At 38.6% G+C, this 14,412-nt stretch overlaps 1 protein-coding gene across 5 annotated transcripts in view; it reads left to right on the forward strand.

Moving 5' to 3' along the window:
• Positions 1-14,412, forward strand: part of LOC119690624 (sodium channel protein 60E-like) — a 146,350-nt gene that overhangs the window by 40,128 nt on the left and 91,810 nt on the right. For all 5 annotated transcript variants that reach the window (XM_048627963.1, XM_048627964.1, XM_048627965.1 and 2 more), the window contains exon 3: positions 9,464-10,037. In XM_048627963.1, the coding sequence (XP_048483920.1) occupies positions 9,567-10,037 (471 nt within the window). In that variant the 5' untranslated portion in view covers positions 9,464-9,566. The remainder of the gene's footprint in view (positions 1-9,463; positions 10,038-14,412) is intronic.

Below are 14,412 nucleotides of genomic sequence, written 5' to 3' on the forward strand. Positions count from 1 at the left end.
GTGTCAGCTGTCTTCAGAGAACTTAACAGACGCCTGTCAGTGGCCACACACTCCTTTTGTCATCGCTGTTGTTTTGCCTGGTGTTAATGTGTGACAGTGTTCTTAAAACTATCTTAATTTTATTGGTTAGTTCTTATACAGATAATATTAATTCATGATATACTATACAATACCTACATATCAAAACTATACAATACATGCTATATTACAATACATACATAACAAAACTATAAAATACATGCAATACGGTTTGGCCGTCAATATAAAATTAAAATAAAAATTCTCCTATTCCGCTCCATTTTGCGTTGCCAAAAGCCTTGATTGCTGGGCAATGACCTCTTTGTCCCGATTTTTTATTGCCATCTTTAGGTTGTACTCGAGGATCCGTTTCTTCGGTGCTGTTATTGCCGTTTTAGCGAGGTTGCCGATAGCGTCCTCGGTGTCATCCGCATAGTAGGTGCAGGCGGAGGTGTGCCTCGACAGCGCCACTACTGCGTGAGGTATGCTATCGTGCAACTTTATTTTATCTTTTGTTTTTATGATAATGACGGATTCGTACGTCAATCCCTGTGCTTCGTGTATGGTTAAGACGCGTGATCCCGTTCCTTCTCCAAACCCTTGGCTGGTCAGGGTCTCTTTTTCTTCCTGTGTATGCGTCAGGAATAGAGTGTTGGTTTGGGATTTTGGAATTGCTGCGTCTGTAAACCTTTGTAAAGTTTTGACAGGTTTAAATTTAAGTTCTGTATCCAATTTGATCCCTTTGTGCCGCATTCTCGATTCAAAGAACATATTTATGTATTATTATAGCGAATATACCGTTCTCGGTACTGTTATCCACAAAGCGTGTTTGAATCCAGCTCATTTTGCTTTGCTGTGCTCCCTGTGTGATTGCACGCTATTTTGATATTTTCTGATGAGGCTGTCATGTCATTTACTGTACTGTGGTTGTTTTTAACACGACTGAACTGTGGCTTTCCCTATTCCAAAGTTATTTATAATTAAACCATTTTGAACACAAAATTGTGTTGTTATATTTAAATTAAAAAGCACGATAAAAGTTAGCTATTGTATTAATTTAAAGTCCAAGTTTTATAGCTGTAAAGTTTCATATTATGTACATTTATATAAATTTGTTGATTTTAGTGACAACAAACACACTCGCAAAGTTGCAGTGTTACGCACACATCAAAAAGAAAATATAAAATCGTTTTTTTTGCTGTATTGATATCCGAAAGTTAGCACCAACCAATGAAAAGCATTACATGTTCCACTTTTAAAAATCACTAGCATACTGGCAACGTGTAAAATCTGCAAAAGAAAAAACGTTGCATTGAACTCAGTTCTATTGAAGCGTTAAATTGAGATCGAGATCGCTCCGAGTAGTGGACCCGCTAGCTCGCTACTGGACTACAAAATGTTGAAAGCGGGATATCCTGCAGATTAACAACGGGTCATTTATTGTTCTGTCCCGTCTGACTCTCATTTTGCGAGTCTAGTTTGATTATCATGGCCGTCTGCTTCGGAGTTCGGAACCGTTTTCCAAATAACCCGTCTCCGATAGTACGATTCGGCAAAAACACTGAGTAACGAAAAATCTTTGATTTTTTTTAGTTTTGAATAAGGTATCATATGTAAGTAAATGAATTTAAATTGATAATAAAACATGATTTAAATCCATTTAAAGGATATTTATATAACCAATGATTCCATATTTTGTAGGTATATACAGTATATAGATCTATATAGTATAAGTCAACACCTAAAGTGGTTTATAATGTATTGCACTGCGGGCAGTCTCCCTTTCAGCTTTCATACATTGGTGTCAAAAGAACATTATGTATAACCGATATAGTTGTGCCCCAGTTTAGATACGTAGTATCTAAAGTTATGGATGTTACATAAGTGTATTCCGTTGTATTCTAAAACTTTAACGCTACATAATTACAGAATTAGAGGTGAGGAAACTTATATTGTAATGCTGTATTAAATTTTGCTCACGACGTAAAAATTTCGAAGTTAGTAGCGTAAGATTGCTATCAACCTAATTAATAAAAGTTAAAAAATATTAGTATCGCAAACATATTATTAATATAAAATAAGCATATAATTGAAAATTGCATTCAAGCATCTTACCACACGACCAAAGTCACCGCCAGTTCAATTAGCAGAATGCAATTATGGCGCATGTAACAGCAGATAAATATTTAACTGAATGTGGTTATGCTAAATACATAACAGCGGCACTTGGCTCCATTCCAGTTTCATATTATTAGGCATGTGTTTGTTGTGGCTTATACTATCTTACTGAAGGTTATTCTAGCTTTACAAAAAACGAACGAACGTGAACTATCCATGCAATTGGGGCATTTAAAACAACGAGATAGAGTAGTCGTGGTAAGCAGAGCAGATCGTCTAGTACAGGCATAGAACAACACGGACTCGGGTGTACCCTCGGGAAGCGTCATAGCGATTTTTCTTGATACAAAAAAGTCTGCCAATTTTTGCGGGGGGAAATTTTACCGTTTACCATGATTATGTCCCATTTGACATTTCATTATGAGTTTTAATTCCCAGGAATAAGGGTTACGTGAAGTGACATTTAATAATGAACACAGTGTCTTCATTTTTCTTGCCAATGGATGTAACAATTATCGATAAGTGTTATCGATGAATTCGAGAACATGGGTTATAAATATTAATTTTAAATGAATTAGGTAGTTAAATTTAATTATGAATGATTAATAAACGAAGTCACCCGCTTTTCGCTGTACATTTATACTCCCGTGATAGGTCTCGAGCCGTATCGCCGTTTTTGAATGAATGCCAATGCACTGAAGTTGTCGGATAAATGGGCAACCCGACGACGCGGTCAGATGCTTTCAAGCCGACTAGGCTTAACGACTGCTGCCGAAGCAGCAACCAGGACCCACGGCTTAACGTGCCGTCCGAAGCACGTAAGCGTCCAGAAAAGAACCATTTGAAATCGGTAACCCATCCAATGGCTGACCGTGTCAGTTGTTGCTTTACATCAGTAATCAGTTACGATCACTGAAGCCTACTTGACTACGGACGCTTCCCAACTATGACCTTTTTTGTCGATTAATACATATCCACATACATACCGGTACATCACTATTGCATTTTTTTGACATTGGTTGCTAGGAAACAGCTAATAACAATAAATCATGACCAAATCTGTGATCAAATCCGGAGTCCGGATATTCTATGAATTGAAGCTGTCATTTTAGTATGTAAACAAATCATTTTCTATGAAACGAACGCTTTGCCATCTAGATTGAGTCTAGCGAAAATTGAGACTGCAACTAGTTTTTATAAATCGGTGGGCCTTTCTGGCCCACTACCCCGCCAGAGGGGAACGTCTGCCTATGTCGTCTCCAGTTGCCCGAGCACAGGATTCGAAACCTCCGTATTCGTTGCGTATCGTCAAATGTCACTGTCAAAATGTAAGGCAAATTTGTAGTTCCAAAAGTGTCATTTGTTTTTTCCATGTTAGGTGGAATTCCACCAAACGCTAAACGTATTTAGTAGCCTGTCATACGTCTGTCAGTTGGTACAAAATGTATTTAAAATTTTATTTAAATACGTTTCGGGTTTGGTAAAAGCGACCTTTCGTGTAGATTCGAAAATAGTATCGAATCCTATGCTCGCGCCTCAGATCATTCATACTCAATGAGTACAGGTTTTGCAATTTTTGAAAACGAAAAAAGTTTAGGTTTCCTTTTGTCACCTGCATACATTATCTGTCAAAAGTTTAATCATAGTTTCCGCTAGAGGCGCCACTTTGTATGCGAGAAAACGTAAACTTTTATAGTTTTCGATAAACTATCAAACCTGTACTAGACGGGCAGGCCTTGAAACTTCGTAAGCTAGAGTGACCCAGAAGGTAAAGCCGAGTCTGAAAGTGGAAGTGAAGTTATTGTTTACCTTCAAACTTGGGTATCAATAGTGGCATAGTTGTCGCAGGGAAGCAAGCGGCTGCCATGTTTGCTTTTACCTTTTAAGGCAATATTTGCCAATGAGATTGCACATTTCACTTTTCGGTTGTTATTTATTTTGTTGGAGGTGAGATGAATAGGGGGTCAGTGTGCAGTGGTTTGGTCTCTGTACATAATGAATGTTACCTGGACGGATAGATTATTTATTTGAACACACAGCATACTTATTGTAATCTGTAAATTGCAGTTGTTGGATTGGAATAACATGTTCGAAATAAGATACGAGTAAAGATAAAAATAAAAATTAAGCTCATCATTCAATAGAAATGTTTAGAACGGGAGTGTAAGTTGAATCTAGGATATTAGAGGTATATTATTATTATTATTTATAAACATCAGCCTATAAATTTACGACATCAACGGTCAGTACATAACCGGTGCTAAACATACAGGGTGTAGAAAAAGTGGTGTAGTAAGTAAGCTGAAAGGGGGTGACCCAGACTGCGTAGACTGGCGTAGACTGGCGTAGACTGGCGCTAGCAAACTGTGGTCGATTTCCACCAACCAGCCACTGCTTGTGTGTACACCGTAATCTGAACGTGCCTCGTGGGCCAGGTAGCCGATTCTCAACCAATCGCCTTTCGAGTCTAGTGTTTGGTGCCAATTTCTCCATAGTCGGTTATCTAACCGACAGGGATTGATTTATAAATTAAACGTCATCTCCATACAAAATTCATGAGAGACGTGTCAAAAATCAACCACTACTCCCTGGTTATGCTCTAACCGATTATGGAGAAATTGGCATTTAATTTCTAATTGTTTACTTACTACATAATATGGCGTTATGTCGCGCCACTGACAGGTGACTTTAATAAAGACGGGTAGTCGAGAATTGCCCCACAGATAGCAAGCTTTATTTGGATTCTGTTTGTTTTAAGTTCACACTAACCTAATGTCTTGAATAACTAAAATCCTAATAGTTAACACAATAAACTAATATACATAAACAACGAGCCGCTTAGTACAAAAGCGACATAAACTGCGTATCAGTAATTTGTTCCATTCGCTTAGGCAGGGGGCGCGGGGGCGCGGGGCCGCGGGGGCGCGGGACGGGGGTGCTATGAAATTAATTTAGTTTGACAGTTCGTACCTGTATGCTGATTCATTTGCACAGATTACCGACCGCAGGCCTACGCGTCACATACATAATGTTATTTAACTATTACATAAAGCTATAGAGATATACAGGTGTGAATGTTGGAGCAAAATAAGTATAGGAGTAACTGATATAAATATTATAACTCTAATAGTTAAAAAACTCTAAACTACAACGAAAATAACTCTTTGAAACTCTTGCGAAAACTGTGATTTCTATATGACGATAATGCAAAATACGTTTTCGTGATGCGATCAGTAGGTAGGGCGAACGACGAACCACATGGACACAAGCTCTGTGACTGTTAAGTTATTTATCTTCTATAAAAGGTATTTTTTGTGATGTTCCAGTTACTAATTCTCATAAAAGGACCAACTCAGGCATGGCATGAAAAAGAATCGAGCGAACCATTACAGCTACGTCACTTATAAAACTGCACCCTGCAAAGCTATACAAGTACAGCTACACAAGATCGGTGCGAACAGGCATTCCCTCTACAAATAGAACGGTGCTGTTGATTTATCTCGGCCGAGCAGTCGGGGAGGAAATAGATCCGACTAATAAAAGCAAACTAGCCTAGTAAATAATAAATACTGATTGTTCCACAATCAGTATAGAAGAGGAGGCACGATAAGAAAAAAGGCAAACGTTTATTTTATAAAGATAAGTACATAGGTATGTACATTGTACTTACTTATTAAGCTCACGACTGCAACCCCCGAAGTGGAACTCAGAGGAGACAGCAAGGGCTTTTCGCTGTACACTATTGAACTCATGTGATGTCGCGAGCCGTATCGGCGTTTTCGAATGAGTACATTGCACTTACGGTACATCTAGAATCTAGAATCTACATGTGCAGGTTTCCTCACGAAGTTGTACCGTAAGAGCAAATTATATTACAAAATTGATTAACAAAAATTACACTGTAAATAAAAGTTTATTCGAGTTGAGGCACGAGGGGGCGTCAAGTAGGGGGCGGAAAGGGGGCGGGGGGCGCTGTCAGAGTTAACGTGAACAAGAAGACAATGCAGTGACAACAGCGCCCGGCAACAATGCCGCCAGACGTTGCGAGAAAAATGGCCACGAAATATTGCCAACTCAATAAGATGCTTTTATTACGAAACACTGCGTTGCATTGTTGACCTCTCATAATTTTTTTAGCTGTGTATTGTACGTAACGTATCATGCAAGACTGAATTCCGGGCCGCCCGAACCCCATAACCCGTAGGCTATTCAGGGTAGAAAACAAATATGAGCGTACTATAACAATGACAGCTTTAGGAAAATAAATGTATTATGAGACTGGTATTATGTACCAATGTATTTCTATGGGAGACTAAAAGTATTTTCTCTATGATGCCAATCGTTGCTCTGGCTTCCAGGAAAGAGTTTCGCTGTAGCAATCATGTAGCTGAACCTTGGCTTTGATAAAATTCATCACAGTTTATTTCGATAACATCTACATAAATTTGTACCTATCTGTATCTATCACCAATTTCTCTTTGTTATGCAAACCAATAATGACAGCTCTGTTTTGGAAGATGAAATGGAATGATGGATGCATTTGAAATGCGATCGCTCGCCAATCATGCAACACATTCTGCATAAAATGTGCAGTGCAATTAGGAATTTGTTGATAATTTTTATATTTACGTTTTTCGGATTATGCGATTTGTACACTTTTTCAATGACTTTTATCTATGTAGCTATACCTACTTGTTGGTCTGCACACCAACATGAAACTCTTATGTTATTATTGTACCATCCACAAGATATCACGTAATTAAAGACACAATTATTTTATCTCTTTGTTACATCAATATCTGGGGCTCTCACTTTTAGAAAAGCAAGATATTAGGCGGATGGAGAGGAATATCTGTTTGAATAAAGATGAATAGCGAAGTGGATTGGTTTTCGTTCGCGTCACTAGGAATACTGAAACGGCCCTCACCGATTCACTGGCGCTCTTTTTGTTATGCTGCTTACAAAGGGTGTTACCCAAACGTATCTAGGCCAGAAGTAGTCACCTTGTGTGAAATCAGCTACGTACTATTTTCATCAACATAAGTTCGTAGTCCACTGCTATATATATAGGCGTCTACAAAGGAGCGCCATAATGCTCTGTCCTCCCATTTCCTCATGCAGCCACTACTACTACCGCTACCTGTTTAAGGCCGTCTTATTTTTCAAGTCAAGACCGTGATAGTATCTATGTAGCTTGGTTATCAATTAATCACATCAGTTGACAGTCGCTGATTGCCCAGAATACACGGAGAGAGAGAGATAAAACGAACTCTCTTCGTGACCGGTATTTTATTATACTCGTTAGTTTCTGAAACTCATTTCATATATCACTATCGTAGTTAGTTTACTCTGCATTAGACTACGAGATTGAAGCTTCACTGAAAGACGCGCAGTATTACGGAGTCGCGGCCGTAATGTTGTTATAAAAACCTCTCCTCTTACGCTTTTACTACCTTTTTTACGGGAAAATATCGTAAAACGATCTCGGCTGTACCTTTAAAAAATGCGAAGCCACCCGCCGGTCATAAAGGGAATTTATGATAAGCAGAGTTTACTTAAAAAGTTATCTTTTGTGGAACAGATGCATTACATTTCTCGTTTGTGGTAAATTTTGACGTCAGCACAGCAGCCAAGAACTTGCATTCATATCTAATTCATATAAATATGTTTTTTTTAAATGAATTGCGGTTTTTCTATCGTTAGTGTACCTCATATTTTTTAGGAACTCACATACCTACTGCGAATTCTTAGACATTTCTTAATTATTTATGGAAGTGGCAAGGAAGTAGGAGCAAACAGTGTGAGCTTTGATAGTTAAAATCATAGAATAACGGACTCGGGTATCAATGGTTAAAATAAGCAACAATAGTTGCAAGTTCCTTAGAGATGTCTCACACTAAAGTCACTGGACTGTACCCAAGTAGGTAATGACCAACTAACCGCCTTCAATCACAATGTTACGTAGGTACTTATTGAACGCAAATAAATGTTACAGGGAAACGCGTTCGTTACGTCATCATGTGTGTGTTTCGCTTTTCCTCCTCGGAGCATTTTATTGGATAGCTTAGTAAATATGATCCAGTTTGCAGTGAGCAAGTGCCTATTATAGACCGGATACACAATACTCAATATAACTACAGGATTTATAGTGCAAACAGCTCTTAAGTAACAGTAAGTAATACTAAACTTGTACGTTATTAGTGCTATAACTTTACCTTCTTTTTCAGTTTAAAATAGCTCGTACAAATCGATTGTTAATCAAGGTTGAGGAAAGTAATGTTCAAATTTAGCCCCAACCCGTTATTTTAATGGCGTGACCCGATAAGCTAACGTTTCTATAATCTGAAGGCGTGACTAGTGTCGTTTGAACCGGGAATTTAATGGCACTGCAATGTAGCTCAAATCCGCATCGGTAAAAATAACATAAAATAAGCAATTTCAAACATTTTCCTTAGCAAGGCAATCTGGCTCTTACCGTTTAGGGGTAAAGAAAGACATTAGTCACAAATTGCTGTGCACGATATTGTTAAAGGACGAGGTTAGCGCAGGGCGGTGCGGTGATTTCAATTGGGTGAATGAGGGATGAGCCGGCTCGGAAAGTGTATTCGGAAATTTATGTGCTGATAATAAATGGGCTGTATCATGCCTCGGCTTGCCGAGTGTCGCGTGGTGGGCGACGGCCGCGTCTACCCTGCGGTGATCGATCGCTGCACTACACGCCTCCACACTGCTAGTGGAGGTCTGCACAACATTGGCACATACCTTGTATAGGTCACATTTAGGAAATACATGCCGGCCCGAATTCAAAACAATGTCCCGAGCGCTACTCGTCGTCCGAGAGTGTATTTGTAGTGAATAGGCGGGTTGTCCAATTTCCGATAGTACATAATTATGAGCAACCATCCTTATGAACAGATGTGTATGACGTTATACAGTGTATTTATTAACCTCTAAAAAGCAAACCCTACATTTTATGTGGCCGAGTGTACCTAAATAATTGGTAAAACTTCTTCAGCATTACCTAAGTATATAGAAATAAGTTTTCAGTGTAAAGCGGTCACGCAGTGGATGTTCAACAAGGCATAATAAAGCGATCAGTCGCCGATATCCGCCATGATTGATGGATCGCGTATCGCCGCCGCCGCTGTGATTCATGACTCTCGCATTACTCTTCTGCACTTCACTCATGCTGAAATACAGTACATCATGTTCATTCGATCCGGATTTTATCAGATATGCCTCGTATACAACATACATAGTCCCTTGATGAAAACCAATACTGCTGAAATACAATATTTTGTGTAACTTTATTCACACATTGTTTCAGGTGGCAGTGACAATGAGGGATGCGCGCGCCCGGCGCTAGTGTGTGAGTGTGTGTGTATGTGCGTCGGTGGAGGCATGCGGCGGCGCGGCCGGTAGCCGGCAGCATGGAGGACGAGCGGCGGCTGTCGTTCCCCGCGCCGGCGCCGCTGCACTCGCCCGGCGAGGAGATCGACGGCTCCCGGCTGCTGGGCGAGATCGTGCGCACGCTGGAGGCCACCAACCCCGAGGCGGCGGCGCCGCTGGCGGCCAGCCAGTCGCGCGAGACGCTGGACGAGCTGGCGCGCGGGGAGCGGCCGCGCCCGCACGAGCTGCGCCTGCCGCTCGAGGGGGTGAAGTTCGACAAGTCGGCGGCGGGCAAGGGCGAGGAGCCGCGCGCCGCCGTGACGCCCTTCACGCGCGAGTCGGCGCGGCGCGCGGGCTCGCGGGGCGCGCAGCTGGTGCGCGAGTTCGGCTTCATGCCGCGCCGCCGCCTGTCCGTGGAGGACGGCGCGCGTCTGCCGCGCAAGTACGAGCCCTTCCCGCCCACGCTGTACGGACGCCCGCTCGAGGAGATCGACAACTTCATTTACGATGAGGTGAGTTTTTTTTTCAGCCAGTTTTTATGCTGATAGAAGGGTAGTATAAAACTATGTGCGTAAGTAACGCGTTCCCGTTTTATTAGCAATTTGCTGCGAGCTTAAAGAAGCTTCCGTGTCCATAATCGTAAAGTTCTTTGTAGGCGTACGTGTACGTTGAATGGAAATCTCGGAAATGATTGGTTCAGCGCGGAGGGTGTGACTGGTCGAGGTTTGCATATATTTCACTTGCACCTCTTTCACCGGAAGAGGGTTGAAGTGGCTAAAAGTATGTCGCGGAATAAATCATTTGTGAAGGAAATTCATAAAGGAGTTTTATGTAGTCACGAACAAAAAGTGGGAGACCATATGAGTGGGTCGACCTTTCAACCAGTACTAAAAACGTGTAATAATGTTATAGTAACGCCGATAGTGGCTGAAAGTTTCAGTGTGCCAAGTAAAGCGTTAGCGTTGAGGCTGGGCCATGAATCGATAGTGTAAATGTATTCAAACAGCTTTAGCTGACAATATCCACACTATATTTGTTTGTGGTGTAGTTGTAGCACCCACTAAGCGTTTCCGCAAACCATAAATGGCCACAATGTATTTTGAATATTAATTTAGAATACATAGTACTACAAACATTAGATAGTCTATTATATGCAGTGACAACTGTTCAAGACTGCTTTGGCTAAGTTTTCCACAGCTTAATTTTCATAGCAAAGTGAAATATTTTATTTATGTTCCGACTTTATGGATTTATCCAGACACCATTGTCGTATGCGGTCAACGTAGCCACCAGTTGAATGAAAATCTATTCAGCTTGAAGCTGAAAAACCCTGTTAGAAATGTTTCATAGGGCGATACGTGATACATTTTGAGTACCTAACTGCATTTCATTTCAATTTTATTCTGCCATCCATTCAACTTTTCCGAAGAGCAAGATACTTTCAACAACCAAATAAACACGCCGAGTGAGCAAGCTTTTATAGTCTTTAACATTTTAATCTCCAAATACAAGAAGCGAACGTCGAGACAATCAGATAGCGATGCAAATGAAGTGCTAACAGGCGGCCGGACGCGCCGGCCCGGTGCCGGGCGGCCGATCAGATAACCGGATGCTTTTCCGGTACCTGTTGCTAGAAGTGCAACTTATTTTAACTAAAGTGTTCGCTTTCTTTTCTTGCGTTGAACTATCAAGCTATGTCAGAAATGTTTTTTTCGCATGCAGATTTTGTCTCACTTTAATAGCAATACATCAAAAGTGATAGTCTCTAACGATTTTCACGGAAGAGACACTGATTCAAATCTAAAAAATAAGTAAGTACCAAAGTTATCTGAATTCATATCTTAGGTAAAATGTATGCCATTTTCCATCGCTCTTATTGGAAAGGAACAGTGTGATAAAACATACTCGTATTAATAATTAATCCACCACCCCGCAAGGTGGGTTATGTCCAAGTTAAAGGATGGAGTTTAGACTTAAAGGAAATTATTTTATAACTAGGCACCATTCCAAAAAGAAAAGATAATTTTGTAGAGTGCCTAAACAGGGTGTGTCGGTGTGCACCGGTGTGTTTAACTCGTGTTTAACTGGATCAGATAGCTCGGTGGCGCTACTTGTTCCGGCGATGGGCGCTCCACACCCTCACAGAATTCTATTATAACAGTTCTAGTTGCCAGTACGAACATTCAAGAAACGAAGGTTTTTAGCAACGGTTTTATCGAATATATTTAAAAACGAATGTCTTTATTATTTCTTCTTTCTCTCTCAGGAATCTCACAGGATACAAAAATAAAACGTCGATGTTAACAAAAACAATTTTTAAACATATTTATAAAAAATAATACCTAGGTACCTGGGCAGTTCTTCTTTTTAACCTACATAACTTAGTCTCCATCAGTTGTGAAGAAAAAATCATGAGTTTTTCAAATATTTATTTATTTATTTATATTTCAGCGTGCATTGTACTAAAAACACAACGGCTGTGCACGTTTACAAAAATATAAATTTATATTTTTGTATTTAAAATTACGTTACAGAGTGGTAAATCCGCGTGACAGAGGTGTATTTCATACGAATCTTGGCTGTCTCCCGCCACTTCATCCTGCGCATATTCGATAATGTTACAAAAAATATATATGACGACATAAAATATAAAAATTTATTTAAACTCCAGAAGATATTACCTATTTAGTAAAACAAAATATATATTTTTAAATGATTTCAGAAATATTTTAAAAAAATGTTGAAAATTTGTCTCTTACTACCTAATGTTTTAGTAGTTACATTCTGTCACGTAGGTTGCCATTTAAAATATTTGTTTGAGCCACTCGTCCTTATTGCCATCGATCAGAGTTTAGGTCTCCTTTTCCCCTTGGTAAGATTTCCCCTTTGAGATCCATACACCGCGTATCGGCCACCCGCAATGTGTGACAGGAGGTGCGTGTGTTTATTCGGCGACAGCTTCGTCACGTAGGTAATTGTTAAAATAAAATACAATTAAATTATTATTTTGTTATTTACTCATTGGTAATAACAATTACTTTGCAATCAACGTGTGAATATTACACTTTATGTTACTGTTTAAATGCTAATCGACTTTGCAACACATTTTACCCCTCTGTCACACGACAAATCTGTCACATTCTTACGAAACACTGAAAATCCAACCTGAGGAAATTCATCAAAGAAAAATTGAAGAGAAACTACACGTTTTGGTTAAAGTAAGAAGCGAAAGGAACGTCCAATACACTTGCGCAGCATTAATAAAAAGTTTCGTTTGTGAAAAAGGTAATTTCGTGCTATTGTTCTCAAGAACAGACGATGAATGTGGTAGACTGTTTAATATGGTGGAGAATGATTTATCGGATGTTTGATGATAACATTAAAGTCCTTCCAGCTTCTAAGGCAATTAAAAAAGGAAAGAGTATTTTTTTCAAGTTCTAAGAGCCACTGCTGTATTTTCGAAATATGGCTGGTTAAAACTTTAACAAATTACGTAATTTTCCATTAAGTTACTTAAATTTTAGGTTGCCGAAAATATTATTTGTGCAGATAAACACTATTTTATGTAGTTGGAACAAATTTGTCCTTTAAGTTCCTGAAATACGGATATTTCACTCTCCAGAGGTTCTCAAGTGTGATTTCGTTAGTTATACTAACAATAAAGATATATCCAGTAATTTTTTTGACTAACTTGAAACCATAATGATTTATAAGTAAGTTACTAAATTATTATTTTTAAATAAAACTGTTTTATTCCAAAACGCTGCCGCATATTTAATAGAATAACAACTATGTCACATCGTTTACCACTCTGTAACGATTGGTGTCTCCTGGTAGTCAACTTATTTTTGGTCGTTTATATGTTCTGTTATAAATAGTGCAACTTTGGAAAAATCATATTAAATTTAGTCATTGATGTTAACGTCTATGCTGTTAATTTTTGACTGTAATTAGTAGCGAGAAAATATTTATAGCAAAAACAAGCTTCATTTTAGCTGAAATTGTGACAGAGTGGTAATAACTACTTAATAAATATTTTGTTATTACTAAAAATCCATTCCTTCATATGTTTTCTAAAATGGTATTTTGTTTATTAACGTATCAAAAAAGTTTCATTTTAATCGACGAAGACTATTTCGATAAAAAAAAATAAAAGATTCTGTGACGAAGGTGTAATTTTCTTTGCCTTATCCACGTATTATGTTCTGAAAATCTTGAAAAAATACTTAAACTTCGCGGCCAACCACCTTTTTCGATAGAATAGAAATGTAGCTATCATAAAAATTATTAGAGTTCACCAAAAAGCTAAAGTATTTTTTTTCAAATTCGGGATAATTTTTTATCCATTATGTAGGTTAAAAAGAAGAACTGCCCACCTACATATATGTATAATTAGTTATATTCGCGTGCTGACACATAATTAATTTAATACGTGATGCTGCAAGCGATTAAGTGAACAAATGATGTGTTGTATGTGTTATCCCTGATGCTGTTTAAATTAACTAAGTACATATTCATTATTAATGTGAAGAAACACTATTTCAATACCTTAGGTTGGCAGATATAGTCATGTATATTTATTTATGTATTACAATATAGTTATAAGGTATATATTTTATATATATTTTTCATTTTATTTTAAAGTATTTATTTATGTCTTTTTCATAGTAGGTATTTATTTATATGCTTATTATGTATTTATGTTCTAAGTAGGTATAGGTAGGGTAGTAAGTAGGTTAAGATTGAGCAACAAAAATTGTAGGCTGTATTAAATTAGTATTGTTATTGTACCTGTAACTTAATAGCTCGTAAGTAACTCTTTTATCCACCAACAAAGGTTGGCTGGAAGAAATTGCTTTTTGGGAATAAGCCCGCCATTGTATGCTT

Source organism: Plutella xylostella, chromosome 19, assembly GCF_932276165.1.
Source record: "Plutella xylostella chromosome 19, ilPluXylo3.1, whole genome shotgun sequence".
NCBI classification, from domain to species: domain Eukaryota; kingdom Metazoa; phylum Arthropoda; class Insecta; order Lepidoptera; family Plutellidae; genus Plutella; species Plutella xylostella.